The sequence below is a fragment of the Glossina fuscipes genome, unplaced genomic scaffold, assembly GCF_014805625.2.
Source record: "Glossina fuscipes isolate IAEA_lab_2018 unplaced genomic scaffold, Yale_Gfus_2 2, whole genome shotgun sequence".
Lineage (NCBI taxonomy): Eukaryota > Metazoa > Arthropoda > Insecta > Diptera > Glossinidae > Glossina > Glossina fuscipes.
In genome coordinates, this window is record NW_023998416.1 from 10,294,631 (window position 1) to 10,312,274 (window position 17,644).

A 17,644-nucleotide genomic window follows, 5' to 3' on the forward strand; every position below is an offset into this window, starting at 1 on the left:
CGTACTCTCTCGATAGAAGTTCAAATTTCACTTTAGTGTTTTTTTTTTTTTTTTGGATTTCCTTTTTACAACTTTACATTAATTAATATATCCTTTATGTATTTTTAGTGCTCAATAAATTTTTTAATTTTTCTTATTTTTCTCTGCATATACAGATAGATTTCTTTGATTTCCTTTGCGTTTAATTTTTTTTCTTTTTTTCTATTGATGAAATTGTATATATATATATATATATATATATATGTATATATACATATATATATCAACGATTTGAATTATATTCTTTTTTTTTTTATTTATTATTCCAAATTTTCGTTGTGTTCTTCTTCGAATACTGACTGGCAACGTACTGATTGTTTGCCAAGGAGCAACCGTTGCTCTATAACTAGTGCTTTAATATGCTCAAATATATATATATATATATATATATTTGTATATATATTCTTTTTTGCCTTATTTTCCTTATTGTGTCTCGTGACCATTACATTTTTGTTTGTTTGTACTGTTTATGCACGAGCACGACTTCTGCTGCTTACACGTATTGCTCTTACAGTGCTTGTCATTGTTGCTGTTGCTGTTTATTGTGGGCTTTTTGTATTTGTTAAAGGGGCGGCTTTTTCTTTTTGCGTTATTTTGCACACAAAGTGTAGCATTTACTTCTTTCTCTATATTTTTGCGAAAAAAAAAATTTTTTTATAGGAAAAATAGAGAAAAAGTAAACACAGTAAAAGCCGACTTTTCCTTTTGTTTATACCATTCACTCACTTTATAGATATTTGGCTCTTGCTCTCTTCCTACACATTCATTAATACAAATTATTCTCCATTTGTTTATTTTTTTTTTTTGTTTTCTCTTATACTTAATTTATAATTTACTTATACGTCTTTAGTTATAGCACTGACTCTCTGCTTTCGAAGAGTAGTTGCGTTTATTATTCAATGCTCTTTGATTTGCTGTATAGCAAATCATTCGTTATAGAGCCGGTATTTGTAGCCCTTTTGAATTGCATCATCCATATCCCTAACCCTTTAGTTAATGGTTGGAATACAAAAATTTATTATAGATTAATGTTTTTAAATTAATGCAAAATTGTTATTAAAGTAAATTAATAATTTAATTTATTTGGATATCAATTTCGCATATTTTGTACTTGACATATATATGCAATAAATACTTTGTTTACATTAAGCGTAGTCTAGAGGTCCGACCATCTGTCCATTGCATTTTACTTTACCAAAAATTACTAATAAACTTGAATTTAATGATTACATTCTTAGTTGATGGAGTAGCTGCGCGCATGAAAGAAAGTAAAGATTTATTGATATATTATACTGTGCCATTATCTCGCGGCATCGCTGCCTTGAAATCAGCAAGAAAATATTGAGTTTTCATGCTGCGCCAACACTGATTACAATATTTGACATCTTTGGTAATTTCCTTCAGCGGCTGATCGAGTTTAGCTTTTGAAATGACTACCAACATGGCTTAACGGATCGGATTAACATTAATCTTAACATTTTGCAAAAGATCTGATAAGGGAATTAAACAGGGAGTATTATTAAGATTTTCCCCTGAGCGAGTGTAAAAGCGTCTGTAAGTAAAGAAACGCAAGGTAAAAGGGAGAAAAAAATTAACTAATCTTCAGCTTTCCAAGCGTTGCTACCCCCAAACTAATGCAGGAACCGTAAAATCCAAGTCGTTTGAATTACTTCTGCCTGTCAACTCCATTGAGAAAAGAAAGCATAATTTGTTTATGAAAACACTGGGAAACAGCTGGGACACAGCTCGTTATTATATGCTCTACACCACCCTACAGTTGTCTATATATCGCTTTTTCAAAATAAGGCCGAAGGGAAAAAGTGGTCCAATCCGTACTATTCTCAATAGCGTTCGTTATTGGGCGAAAGCCCGTCGGTGTACCAAATTTCATCAAAATATCTCAAAAATTGGGGACTGTGAATTGACCCTGACATATACAGGCGTTATCATGACAAGCAAGTCCTTATATGGCGAGAAAGTCTAATTTATAGTTTTTTATGACGAAAACTGAAAAATAATACAATTTTTAGGAACTTAATTAACTTTACAAAATTTGGATCGCCTCATGTGATACTTCGTGCGTCCTCCAATGTGCGGGCTTCTATCAAAAGCCTTTGCATGGAAACAATGTGCAATTGTTACCAAAACAAGTGAAAATTTGTACTAGGCCAAGTGGTGTAGGGCGTTGAATGGTCGGCTTGCCCGACTTACTAGTTTCCTTCTAATTTCTATAAAATGATTTTACAATATTTTCTTGCATTATTATAAATGTTTTTTTTTGAAAATTTTTCCATGTATAGTAAATAAATTTTAAAAATTTTATTTCATTTTTTTACAATTTTGTTAAATATTTTAATTTTCTCGTTTAGCGGGTTAAGTAAACCGATTACTATCTTAATTGCAAATACGCTCTTCAGAAAAGTCCATCGGAACTATATTCTCCGGCACGTACATGTACTTATAGCAGATGTCCATATATCGACATAAGTGTCTCTCTACATATCTACATTAATATTCAACAAAATGTATGCTCGTGTGAATGTTATTATTTCCACGTATATAAAATTTTATAGCAAATACAGTTGTGTTTTAGTGCATTTAATGTAAAAGAATGCAGACAAAATATCTCGCGTGAGAAATTGATTCAAAATTAAAATGTAATTTAATTTCGCACTTGCGTATAAAACTCTAGTTAAGGGTGGTTCCTCGCCTTATAAAGGAGGAATCAAAAAAAAAAAAAAAAAAAACCAAAAAAAAAAAGGGAAAACTAAATATCATACTCTCCCATCAATCATTTGCTCTTAGAGCATGCTCTGTCTTGCGGATAATGCAATTGATAGTTTGCACGTGTTTCGTTCATTTTGTATGAGTGTCGGCTGATTTCTTGTAAATCATGTATAAATCATGTTTCTGCATGGATGATTCTGCAAATATGTATGTATATGTGCGTGGTAGACATCTTAAAACTAAGAACAAGCAATAATATAAGGTATACTAAAATTATCGACTTCTTTGCAAAAGTAAGAAAAAACTAACTCCTTCGTACATTTCGAGTCCGTTTAAGTTTTGCTTCAACAACTCCAACTGAAATGAAAAAACCAAAAAAAAAAAAAAAAAAAATAAAACAACATTCAAATAACTTGCAGCGATTCAAAACTCTTTGATACAAAAGATGCGTAACGTAATTGTTAGTTACTTCGAATTCGGTTTAAACCGTACCCAACTGTAACCCACTTGTTTTTAATTTTTATCATTGCATATGTTTTTCTAAATTTAGTTTGGGTTTATTTGCTTCTTTGGGTGGTTGAATATGCTCTAATTTTATAATGTATGACGTTATGTGTACAGTTGAACTACATATGAGCATAAACTTACCTAAAGGCGAAAAACATTCATTGCCGTGATTGTCACATAAAAGAAAAAACCAAAGAAATTTAACTATTTTATGTATGTATGTATATATGTAAATGTACATTTTACATTGTCACTGCCTGATTAGATTAAATGTTAAAAAATGCAATTTTTTATTTTCTTTTTTTATTTTTAAAGATCACGGTCAACTTTTGATTTGGCTTTTGCTTGCAACTAACTGCGAACTTATCTTAAATACTGACTTCAGTAGCAATTGTTTTTTCTCTCTGATGACAATAGCTATATATATATGTTTAATGAGAACGAAAACTATGAACATTTATTTTGCAAGGATATATTTCCAATATTTGTTGAACAAATTAGCATTGAGTAATAAATATTTACTTATTCCGGATCATATTTATATAACAAAGGAAAAATCGTCTTATTGTTGTGTGACGATCTTTGCAAAGACTTCCTAACCAAACCTTCTCCTGCTCCTAGATGTTCCTTATGTTGGATTTTATATATAAATTCAATAATTGAGAAAATGGAAAATGTGTCGATTTCAGCTAATTTTCCGTTCGTCGGGCAATACGTTAAGATGATTTCTCGGATGTTGATGCGTTTACTTTCTCATTGGATTTGTTACAGATTTTTGCGTCCTTTGATTGTCGGTGATAATGTACATCGGATCATTTCCTGTTCACAGTATAGCAAGTAATTAACGATCTGCAACATCTCTGACCCAATCCGCATCATAATATTCCTTGATCCGTTCATCTTTCGACACATAATTCAATTTCCTATCTTTGATATCAATCAGAAAACATGGAATGTGCCTTATCGCCGACATTTGTTCGATAGGTGGGTGGATTTGCAGTTCATTGTGCAAGTTGTCTGATCTTGTTTTTAGATCTTCTATTACAAAATGGCATTCGTTTTGAGATATACTTTTCCATTCACCCGAACAGTTAATTTAAAAGACGCTAAGCTAAATTTAGTTTACACTGCTCTGTCCCAAAATGATCGAGAGTTTCTTTCTTGTACAAAGTTTCTCTTCTGGCTTATGGAAGTTTGCACGCAAACTATTTCCAGGCTGGATGGATAGTTGAGCAAGTAACAATAGCGGCTACAGAGTTAGTGCTACCGAGTTAAAAAACCTCAAGTGTGGTAGAGTTTGCCTTGATCTATCGCTATCGTGAGACGTCAGTCGGCAAGGGTACATGCCTGCCGCTTGCTGACACCGTCTGTCTATTTCTTTCTTTACTCCTTTCTCACCGTCACCGAGTTACAAGAGTGGCGGGCATCCCCTGAGTGATTGGACCCCGTTTGTCCTTTACTACGAACTCTTTGGCAATCTTCATTTCTGTGGGCAACCCTTTGTCCTTGCAGGCAATTAAAATATTGTCTACATAGGTAACGATTACAATAAAATTCTTGTTTTGCACAAAAATGGTTTATTTTCACATTGCATATGTATGTGTCAGTTTCTTGAGGACATTAACAAATCTTGTATTTATCATCTACGATTCTGCCAGCTTGTGTCAGGTAGGCTATATCATGAAGTTCGTTCTACCTTAATAATTTACATCAGAGTATTAATAACAACCTTTAGCCAGTTACCGTGCCTTCAATCTTTCTATTTTGTCTTACAGCAAACATCTATTCAGAACCGATTGCCGGTCTTCCTTTAGGAAGATTAATTAGCGACCATGTTTTGTTTTTCTTAAGTGAATTGTAGTCACTCTTCATAGTTCCCACTTTTTCAATTCCCTGAAGCATGGGTTCTTCAAAAACACTTTTTAATTTATTAAAATCTTTTCTGCCTATCAGGGCCTATTATTATCTCCGTCTTTAGTTCTAATTCGGAGTATGCTGTGTTAAATGGTTAAACGTTGTTATTACTTCCATACTTATTAGGTTCGCATATATTTTAATTGCTCTTTTGAACATTATTATTGGTATTTGCAAGGTTTTCCATTCCATCGAAGCATCGAAGCATATATGTATGGGTTGCAAGTATGGGTTGCTTATCAATAACTGCGCATTTACTTTTGTTTTTGTTGCATACGCTTTCATTGAATATTACGTCCCATCGTTCGATTACTCTATTTGCCACTTTGTCATACAATGGATATGCTTTGGTTTATATATTGTTATCCTCTTGGTTCGCATTTCATTTTGGTTTTTATATTCAGTTGTACAACATTGGAGCAGAAAGTCAAATTCAAATGATGTACATTTGATTCCCCGTCATCCCAAACCTTATAGTAGAGGGATATATCTCGTAAGTAAGGCGCAATACTTATAACCTCTGCCCATAAATCCTCTTACATATATTGAAATGAGTCATTATTGGTCTCATCATTTTCACTAAAGTGCGATGTGCACTACGATTTTGTTGTAGAGTGTAGGAAGTAGTATATTATCTGAAGTTGCTATAGCTTTGCAAATATCCCTCAAATTATTTATTGACGTATTCTCCACCATTATTACTTGAAAGTGTGCAGTTGTTTGAACGTCTTAAGCTTTCCAAGGACTTTAGTTCTTTTAGATTTTAGAAAATAGACAAATATGAGGTGTGTAATCTTCAAAAACTCTTACACCAATTTGCCACGAAGATCATCCGATGTAACTCCATTGTACTTTTTACTTTGGATTTATTTTGGAGTCTAAACTGTCTCCAATAATCCAAAAACTCTCAATGAGTTAACTCATCAAAATTATTGGTGTTACCAGCGAAATAAGTTCCACGTGGATAAGTGACTTAAATTGGTCTTCCAACAGACAATGCATGCCTATTTTGCATCCAATCTCGTATAAGGTCTCTCATAAGAAATAAATCCTTATATACCAAAAATATCGACGTTTTAATATTTTATGAGGGAAATTCGTCCATTCGAACCTATTTGCATATAACGATGCTCATGAATAGTAAGCGGTTTAGCAAAAATTTCATTTTTAATATATTATAATAAGAACTGATCCATCAGAGAACTTTGGCAGAGAAATTACTCATACGAAAGCTATGGTTATCGTGAAAAATAAGCAGCAGGCCGACGTACGTTCGCCGGTTAGCAGGGTCCTCCCACAAGAATTGTAAAATATATGAGCAAGAGGAATAATTGTAAATTCTATGAGCAAGAGGAAGAAATATAAACTATACAGAAAAAGAAAAAAAAAAAAATATATAGATGTATATATAATCATCATATAAGCGTCATTTACATGGCCGTAGTAGATGGTAGTTATTTTCTGGGACTCTGTGCAATCAATGATCTCTACTTCTGCTTATGGCGTATCTTCGTTTGTTGTAGTTTTATAATTTGTAATTGTGAGACCGCATTCGACAGTGATTCTGAATCGATCGGGTCTACCTTAAGCCCTTCTAAGCACATTCGTCCGCATTAACTAACTTAACATAGCCTGTACCAAAAGTGGTGTAGGTTATAAAAGAAACACTAGCAAATGTCTTGTACTTAGGGAATTGAATAAGCAAGCAATGAAACAAACTGAATTTGTATATATGGTGTAGTTAGAATAACAAGGACTTTTTATTTATTTAATTACATATAAAAATTATCAGCCCTTACAAAGAGAACTTCATAGTCATATTGCTACAGATCTCAAAAAAAAAAAAAAAAAATAAATAAATAAATAGGAATCAATGTAGATTTCCGTATTGTAACACTCTATATAGAAATATTTCGGTAAACAGAACAAAGGAATACTTGTGTTACCAGCAAGGGGAAACGGCATCCTTGATAACATCTATACAATCCAGCCACGGATCAACTAAATAAAGATTAATATGGTACATAAGGCACATTCAAGAGATTCTTTATTTGCAAATGATAGGCACCCTATCTTATTCATTCTAAATTAGTTGTATGCCAGGTATTGTATGTAACTAATTTCCTTCAAAATATGATAATACAAAAGTACCAAAGCCAACAATTATTGGCGCAGTAATAACAATGAATATTTATTATATATATATATATATATTATTATATATATATATATAATAATATATTTGATAGTCCACTTTACCTTGAATTGTTTACACTAACACGCCCACCAAATTGGATTAATAATTGTCAATATTTTTGATGTTTCTAATGGCAGCGATTTTGGCCATTCTATCCGCCACCAAGTCATCGTTAGGTACTAATAGCGCCCATAACCTATTGGCGCAGTAATAATAATTAAAATTTATTTGATATATGCCTACGCATATATATCCCAAGGCCTACTTCGTATTCAATTTCCTATAGCAATAGACTTTGCTGAATTTGCTTCGCTCCATACCAATCTAATTTGGTCCTTACAGGCTTTTATTCGTCTTAGATGTTCGCACGTATACCCACATCTTTGCACTGAATTCCTTTTACGCGTCAATTCATTTCTAGACGTGAACCTTGTTTCTGTTGCGTTGTCGCACACTTCTTCGTTTGGGTTGTGGAAATGTCTTCACTTCTACTTTCCACTTCTACTTTCTACTTCTACTTCCTTTGCTCCACATTCAGTTGATTTGTACCTTACAGTCTTTGGTTCGTCCTCATCTTCCTCTTAGTTTGCACAGGATTCCTTTTACGGGACGGTATTCTTAATTTCTCAGTAAACGTGATCCTTGTTTCCGCTAAGTTGTTGCACACTTTTTCGTTTGAATGGTGATAGCTATTATCACCGTCACTTTCGTTATATCTACGCACTTCATCTCTATTCGCATAGTCTATTTTACATTTAATTTTCTATACCAAGAGCAAATCTATTGAGTTATTGCTAGGATTATTTATTTCAATTATTATTATAAGAAATTATTAATTTCATAATTTTTAGTCGACTTGCTTCATTTCGTTGACATGATCCAACAGCACGTGACCATAACAGATGTAACCTATTTTGCTATAACTTCATTGTACTTTTTCCTTTTCTTTTCAATTTTGCTGTTTTGTCCTTTGGTTGCGTTTGCACAATGACCAAAATATTTTCCGTTTCGTTGGCTCTTTTAACAGCAGCAAAATACAATTTGTGATGGTTTCCCGGAATTCAGCATTCAGTTGGATAATTTACTATTTCATCTTGATGTCTGTAACGGTACCTATTGATTTCTAAACAGCTGTTCCCCCAGGCAACATTAGGTACGAGGAATGTGAATGTGGATTTTATTAATATCGGCATTCAACTTACTTATGTTGCCTGTTCACTTAACCATCGATGATTTTCGTACTTTTGTTTCATGTCTGCAAATATTTATTGAAGCAAATCTTCTTATAGTTGAATAATGGTGTACAAGCCCCTTGGTTATTTCATGCAGCTGTCTATTTCTACGTTTGTAATTTTCGTATTTCTAATATCCATTAATCGTATCGTAAATATTCTGTAAAAGGATTCTTTTATTATCTAACACACATTTGTTTTCCGTTAATGAAAATCCGTTAACATGTTTTTATAAAATCCGACTCCTTTTGTGTGTTGTGTGCGACGCCTTTCTACTCACCAGATCGAGGATTTTAATAGCTTCAAACTGTCTCGGGATAAAATGGGCAATTTTGCAAAAAATCAGATGTCCGTCGGTCCGGGAACATTTTAATCTATAGCAACATTTAATCTATATAGGTGCGATCATTGCCTTTTATGTGTTTTTTTTTTTCTTTCTTATACTCTACATCGCCTGTAGTACAGGGCATGTTAAGTTTGTGCCAGAAAGACTTTAGACCGACTCACCCGCTGTTATACCGATCGATGAAGAGTCGTTTTCTGTCCCTTTGTCTATCTGTCCATCTGATGTGTGTTTTTATGTTCAAACTATAGTTCGCAATATTTGAGACATATTTCGGCGCGTTTTGACCTAAGTACGCTATTCAAAATAGGTCGGATCGTTACATTTTTTCCATCAGAAAATTGCAATTTTCAAAATTATTCGAGAATGCTTTGCCATTCTAAATTGATATAAAAAATTTGGTTCGGCTATGGCAATTTTTTGAACTTCCTCTCAAGAAACCGTTCCTACGAACGGTTGAAAAAGATCTAATTTTCAATCATTTTCATCCTGAAAATTAGTTCGTAATAGTATATTGGCAAAGAAGTCAACTTTACCGCTTTTGAACAACGTGGGTCTATTTTTTAGATACCATAGCGTAGAAGGATTCTCGGAAAATGTGAAGCCTTGTATATTAAAAAAACTTAATTGTTAAGATTTTATGATGAAAATTTGTTCTTCACGGTAATTTAACATAAAAATTAAGGGAACCAAATTTAAACCACATAGGTCTATTTCTCCTTAAGTCTACTCCATTTAAGAATACTCATGAATTGTAAGGCCTTTAAAAAAGGTTTAATTTTTAATATTTTATGACGTAGATTGGTCCATGGCAGCAATTTACAAAAAGAAAATAGCTGTAAAAAATTTTGATCAGATAGATCCATTTCTTACGCCTCAACATGTGTAGAAGTTATCATGAAAAGCAAGCCCTTATATGGAAAGAAAGTCTAATTTCCGCTTTTTTATGACGAAAACTGAAAACTAAAAAAAAATTTTGGAACTAAATTAAGTTGCCTTACGAAAACATAGCCCACACCTAGCTTCGCCATTTCCCAATTTTGAACCGTCGTTGTACCATTTCCTTGCTTGCACCCTCGGTTGAAAAGTTTCGCCGTGCTAGCCTGATCTCGCCGGTCTAATCTAGCTGGTGTTTACAAGTGCAAACACTTTGCGAAGGTATGCTTAGGTTTAGTGGCTGTATTTGGTTGACGCAACATTTCCACTTTGCTCCTGTTGAAGTGAACAACTATATCCAGTTTCCTTACTATACATTGCACGTTCTTTCTATTTATAGCACTCACTGGTATTACAAAGACGAGAAAAAGGAAACATACATAAATGAGATTTGCATTAATTTTGATGAAATTTTGAGTTTTTATATCGAAAAATAATTTTTCACTTTACGCGACATGTACACAAGTTGAAAGCATTTAACTGATTAATAATACAATAAGAAATCTCTGAATTCCAGCTATTTAACCAACACCATGGGAAAATGTATATAGCTAATAATGTTGCGGGTCTTGCGTCGCTTAGTGATTGATGGGTAATTGAAGGCACTACCCATGCCAATGCAACATTTTGATAACCCAAGTGGAGGATCAATAGGTTCGCAAAAAACAACTTTCGGCCGACTTCACTGCGGTTTTCTGTCTTCGCAATTTTTTGTGTATTCATAAGCAGGATACGTCAATGCAATTGAATGGGAAAGGAGAAGGAAAAGCGAAAGAAATTTCTTTGCCCGCAATAACACAAGAGAGACTTTCACGGCCGGAAACCGGACCTTGTAAAAAACTTACCCAATTTCCATGCTTTAAGTGCTGCTGCATTGACCACAAAGCCAATCTCTCTCTCCTCTCTCTCTCTCTCTCTCTCTCTTTCTCTCTCTCTGGGCAGCTACAATCCAATGCAATTATTGTATTCATGTGACATTTAAATTTTCAATGAACCTTTCCTTTCGAATTTACTAAACGAAGAAGAATATTTTTTATATAAAATTACTATGAAAGAGAAAATTGGCAAACGTATTAAAAAGGACAAGGTCTCGTAGTTTGGTAGTAAATAGTTGATATTTACCTTAAATAAATGAATAATACATCGGCGTTGTTTTAGTTACACGGATATGTGCGAATATTAGTTGTTGAATACATTCATACATATATATCGAATAACTTTTGATGAAAATATAAAGTGTTATGCAGTTGTCGTATATCAAAATAGAAAACCTGATGACCGCCAAAGTGTAAAATTCTTAAAAAAAAAAAAAAAAAAAAAAAAAAAAAAAAAAAAAAAGCTATACTAACTATACTAAAGCCTGATCTGACAACAACCTGTACGTGCACGTGTAAAAGTAATTATAACTGTTCTGGCATTAAACAAATGTATTACGGCTGACTAATGCACATTTATAAGATACAAGAATACCATATTTAAATTTTGCCTATAACATATAGCATGCAAATGAGACATTGTCTTATCCTATGAGCGAAACCCAAACAACACTTACTAAATAACAAACTAATCGTGGACTGCGGCGCATGTTTGGTATTTGTTCCTTGGCGTCAAATTGGTTTTTGTGCTAGATTTTGAATGTGAAACATTGCGTGATTGCTTTGAATTCGATAAAGGGAAGTCAAAGTTGAAACATTACCATACAAATTTAGATATATGTTAAAAGTTCTATAGGGCGAAATAGCTCAAGTTACCACCCATAACGCCTTGAACAATCTGTATAGATTGCACCATGCAAAGATTTCGTTCAGCACAAGCTTCACTTTACCATTTTACGTAGTTTGTACCTAAAAGTGAATATGTAGTACTTAACCCATTGATGAACCTAATGCACCTCGCTTTTAATTTACTCAGAATAATATCTTTGTAGGTTTAATATGCAAATGCATGGGCGAATAAAATCCTTTACCGAACTAATTCAAAAAGTAAGAGACAAGCAAACTTTGCTAACATCCTGATGGCCAAGAATAAGCTCTACAACAACGGCCCTTGCCGTTGAGAGAAGTACAAGAAGAATGGACAGACCTGACGGCCAATCGGCAATATTTATACATTATAGTCCCCAATCCCTTTTTTGTGCGATGCGACCAATCACTTAAGGGAGTTTATTAAGCTGACGGTCACGAAGAATTGAGGAAAGAGAAAAAAAGAAATAGGAATCTAGTAGATATGTGCCCAGTCGACAAGTCTAGCGCCTTCATCGACTCACTCGAGCACTCACTATAGCTACGACCAATGTAAATCTGTCGGATTGAGATTTAACCCAGCGAACACTGACTTGGTAGTCGCGATTCTTACTTACTCGGTCGCTCATAAGGACATAGTTGGCCCGTGCGCATTCCATAGTTTTCTTCGGTAGCCTTTAGGTCACCGGAAATAGTTAATAGGCGGTAGTTGTAGAAGCAATTTTCCGCGTAAGTGAAGGACTGATTGGTAAGTTAAAAACGAACGGACGAGACCGACAGGACTAAGGTTATAGGTTATAAGTTACGTGATTGTATGTTATGTGTAAATAACATTAAATATGTCGAAAAATTCACATGCAATCAACGGACTCTTTTCTGTTCTTTTTCATACAAAGTCAAGGTTCTTCAGACTATATATATGCAAGCTGATGACTGGTTGATTAGAATTAACAATATAACGTGACGGGTAGCGAATATAATGCTTATCTCTATCTCTTTTTAGAGTTATTCATATATTATGTCCTTGAGTGAGTAATACACACCCCACATGCGTACATGTGCTCCAATGTGAAGGTTCTTTCATCGTTTTAATGGTGTTATATTTTTTTATACATTTTAATTGTTGCCGGATACTAATAACGTTATATCTAATGTGAAAACAAAAGAGAAATTGGACGCATGACAATTATGAACACATTTACATAAATATATATATATTTTCTTTTTTGTTGTTTGATATATATGTACATATAAAGTAACAACTGTTGTTGTTGTTGTTGTTTGATAAAACTTTCAACACATTAGTTTAGCTAATTTTTTTTTGTGTTATTCTCTTATAATTGCGTGACGCATGTTCATTGCACGATGTTTTCAAAACACATGCTTCGCCAGAAAATAATCAGAATTTTTAGCAAATTTGATTAGAATTTGCATATTTAACTATTGTCAAAAGTGTTTTAGTAAACGCGTAAGGTTTGTTTCTGTAGAAGAAATATTTTTCAAACAAAATTAATATATATTTATGTCTCGTTTTTGAAAGTTTCACTGTTGCGTTTTTTCAAAAAGGTTTTAAATAAAATTTCCATTTTGATATTTGATAAAAATCTCAAATATAGTCAAGGAGCTATTCAATGCGCCAAATTTAACGTAGTGTGGGTTTTTTATTTTCCCAGATAATCACATTTTAGAATAAATTTTTTATCGCCTTAAAAACCATCTTGACGATAATTTTTTTAACCATTCGAAGAATGCGCTTTAGTTGCTGAGCTATTTGAGTTTACTAAAACATTTTAAAAATATATATCTTGATCATTTTATCAAAGTAATGCTGAGATTTCTTTCAATTAAAAAATTCTCCTCTCTGGGTGAACATTTTTTTAAAGAAATTTCTTTATAAATTGGTAATAAGCGTATACATATTCATACTTTTCGGTTGAAAATTAGGGACCTTACATAATGTAAAAGAAGAAATTAAAACATTTTGTTTTTACGACGGTTGGTAGAAATATTAGCTCGAGTCATAAGTCATTGCATAACAAAATTATATTAATTTAACAGTTGGTTGTGAGGTATTCAACCGTTTTGCAATAGCTCTTGTTGATAGGCGTGGATCTTGCTCCAATATTGCCTTTAGAAGATTGTCATCAAAGTCGGAAGGACGTCTCGTCATTTAACGTCGCATATGTAGATCAACTAATTTCCAGTCCTTCACCGTATACGCTGCATATTTTTTCAGCTGTCGCCTTAACGCTCTTGCCTTGCCTTGCATTACATGTCGAATATGCACTTTTTGACTCTCCATTTCAGAGATTAAAAAAAAAACAGTCGAATATAACATGCATCACATAAAAGAGTTGGCAGACGACTAAGTGAATTCTCATTTAACAAAAACTCGTTTGTTTCGCTGACTTATAGTGGATTAATACGAACAATAGATTCTACCTATCTGCATCGGAAGTTATTTATGACTCGTTCTAATATATTATTTTGCTTCTTAAAACTTGAAGATGGCAGTCCCCTACATAATTCCCATTGAACAAATGCAGCCGTTTGCAATGGCAATCTTTATTACATTTTCGGAAAAGCTTGGTAACCCTCCACTATATTATGCAAATAATACTTTACAAGCAAACAAGAAGAACAGCTGTGTCGATTGTTTACTTTTATTTATAAGATTTTTAAACTCTTCCTAAGGTGTAATGAATGGGCTTTCAAATAGACCGAGGACAATAAAAGATAAAAAATAGTTCAAATATTTTGCTTAGTGTTAAGTGCTATATAACAAAAGAGTGCGTAATAGGTTCATTGTTTGACAATAAGATAAAAAAGAAGAAAAGAAGAAAACAAAGATGTCAAGGCGTAGACATATTGCAAATCGAACAGATTATACTCCGCTAACCACGGAAGACATTGGGGAAGACGAATACGATCGGCCGGATGGATTTATGGAAGATCAATTTGACAAACCGGAAAGAAAATTTCCTTGGAAAACAATATTGTTTATATTGTTCTTTTTAATAGCTGGGGCGGTGAGTCATTTACCTCATTTACACATCTGTAAAGATTCATTATAACATCTAAAAATGTGTGTCTTGTGCATTTTTCTTTATTCTATTTTAGACTTGTTTAACTTGCGGTATTTTAGTTTCTACGGATTATGTCGATAAAAAGTACGCAGACCGGGCGTGGCCGTTATTAATATTGGGCATCCTTATGTTTATACCCGGTGGTTATTATGGGTACATTTTATTATGCATTTGCCTTAAGCGTGACGGCTTTACGGGTAAGCTGAAGTAATATCGTATTAAAAGGGATTATTTATAATGCTTTCTTTTCATTTCAACAGTCGAAGACATCCCAATGTTGTAAAAGCTAATGTCGTTTTGTAATATTCAATATTGTGACTGCCACGTTTCTTTATAATTAAGCTCCCTTTTTATAACTGTAGTAGTATATACGTTTATACATAATATAAATGAAATATATTTAAGCATATATTAATTATATAGTATACACATACGTATAAATATACATATATATAAACATATGTATAAATATATGTACGTACGCATGCGTATCAACCAAATGTGTGTAGCATACATACATGACTTAAACTCGTTCTAACCATTTTTAAATTATTGCTTTAAGAAGAAACAAATGCCTAAATCAAATTTGGGCGTGTTATTGAGTTATATCATCTTTGCTAAATAATGCTTTATTTGGATAATTTTTTTTACGCAATGTTGAAATTGTACATTCAATTAAATAGAACTAAGTCAATTGATTGGGAATAATCTCCCATCTGTTTAAAGACTATTGTTCTGTGAAAACGGAAAGATTCATTTAATATTTCTGCATATTTTGTCATCCTCTTCATTACATGTCGCGCTATAGAGCGGCAAAATTTGAAAATAAAAGCTGATATTTCGAAGTATTGCTAATCGAGATCATGGGACCGTTTTAATGCTTCTGTCACTGAGTTGGAAAGGAAAATTATTGAAGGTAGGGTATAAGCCAAGTAAGCAAAAGCGCTCGGCGAATTATTGTCACAAACGATACCGACCTATGGCAGACAGTCTTTATCTAAATCAATCAAATCAAGACTAGGCGACTTCGATCTTCACATGACGACTGTGGAAGTTAGATATAGCCTCATCACTTTGCTTTGCTTTACAAGCTGGATTTTCTTAGAATTTATCTACATTGATATGAAGTTGGTTACAGATTCATTGATATCACATAAACCGCATTTACTTCCTTCATGATTAGAGCAAATATGTATATATATATATATATAATTATTATATTATTATATTATATATATTATTAACATATGTGCTATTGTACAGTTCGAGATCTTTTGAGCATTTGTCTTCGGTCTAAATTTTATCAACTCTCAAATATTCTAAAGCGCATTTAGACTTTCTTTGGAAAGAATTACTCTCAAATGACTGTGAATCGAAGTGGATTTCAGGCTTGCTCATTTAATTACTCTCAGATGACTCTGTGTTTTAACTCTTTCGAACATTTAATTCAGTTTACTTTCATCAAATGTATTTTGATTAACTTTAGATATAAGCTAGTAAACAAAATATTAAATTGTAACGTAAACTGCCTTTCGATTCTACAAAGTCTGATAAAATTCGCGATTATAAAATTTCTTAATTTATTTTATTTTACAAGTTAGCTTAGAATTAAAGCGTCATAATTTTTAAACAACGCTCTCGCTAAATTCCCTGTTGAAAGGCAAGGCACAGAGTCGCTTATAATAAATTAAAAACCTGCCAAAAATGCCCAACTAACAACTTAAATTGCCAGATCGTTTAATTTGCAAAGCCGCCAGCTTTAAGTTTCATGTATTCGTTAAAATTCATTGCAAAATGCGAATTGCCGTCGGCATTTGTTTCACGTAATCTGTTAAAAGAGCTTTAAGTTTCATGTAATCTGTTAAAAGAGCTTTAAGTTTCACGTAGATGGTCATTTGCAATATTCTTCAAATAAGTTTAAAAATTTTACATACATTTTTTTTGTAAAACATATTTGATTCACAGTTTTTAGAAAGAGGCACTTGGCAGCTCTATCAATTACGCATAACAGTTTAGCTTACTTTGAATGTGTGCACAGAATGACTCAGAAGGTATTAAAATAAAATATGATTTATATGAATTCTCCTTCGGCGGATTATAGGACACCTAACGGATTTTAAAGGAAATCACTTAGATAACAAAATAAAACGACAACAGATTGCTTTGCATAAATGCAGCAATAAAGATGGCTGCGAAAAGTCCTAATATTGTTGCAAAACAAATCAAATCAATATTATATTAATAATTATTACGAACCTGCAAAAACAATTAATTTTGTTAAAGCAAAATTTTATTGTTAATACTGCAATGTTACAAGTTATCGCTTCATCTTAAAAGAAAAAAAAAAAAAAATGTTTTTCTTCCATTTATCCACTTAAAAAATAAATGCATTGGTATAAAACTTTTATCTTATTCGTATTAACTTGGGTTATAGGTCATATGTGTAATTGAAAATTCTTTCGTTGTGGCAATTTTCTTTATCTTGTTGCTGTGTGCTGTTGGTTTAAATCGTCGGACGATCCAGGCATTCGAAATTCGTTTGAATTAGTATATAACTTATTCCCCGATTTTATCTTAAACCGAGAAATTATTAAAACGTGTGCATCTCGTTTATAAAATTGTATAAAACCGTAACCTTTATTAAGTTCTAAATCGCTCTTATGAACTAAAGGATATCTAAGTATGTCACTTAAATACATAAATCCTAATGAACCATGCGGGCCACCAAATTAGTGAAGCTTTCTAGAGAATAGCGGAATGTTCCTCTAAACTTTTTCCTGCCCGTAGTTAGACCGTTTGTCTTCCAGTCTAATGTCTCAGTTCTGCAGTCCTATTGTCCTCAAATAGTTCCTGCCTTAAACGATCCAAGGCGTAGACTATATAAATTTCCACTTTTATTTTGCAAATAGAAAATATCTATC

General features: G+C 32.9%; 1 protein-coding gene across 1 annotated transcript; it reads left to right on the forward strand.

Moving 5' to 3' along the window:
• The first annotated feature begins 14,304 nt into the window (after window positions 1–14,304).
• Window positions 14,305–15,504, forward strand: LOC119633968 (transmembrane protein 230). The gene is made up of 3 exons (XM_038027826.1): window positions 14,305–14,666; window positions 14,758–14,920; window positions 14,984–15,504. Exons 1-3 carry the CDS (start codon window positions 14,487–14,489, stop codon window positions 15,004–15,006), a joined length of 366 nt encoding a protein of 121 aa, XP_037883754.1. The 5' UTR covers window positions 14,305–14,486; the 3' UTR covers window positions 15,007–15,504.
• The last annotated feature ends 2,140 nt before the right edge of the window (window positions 15,505–17,644 follow it).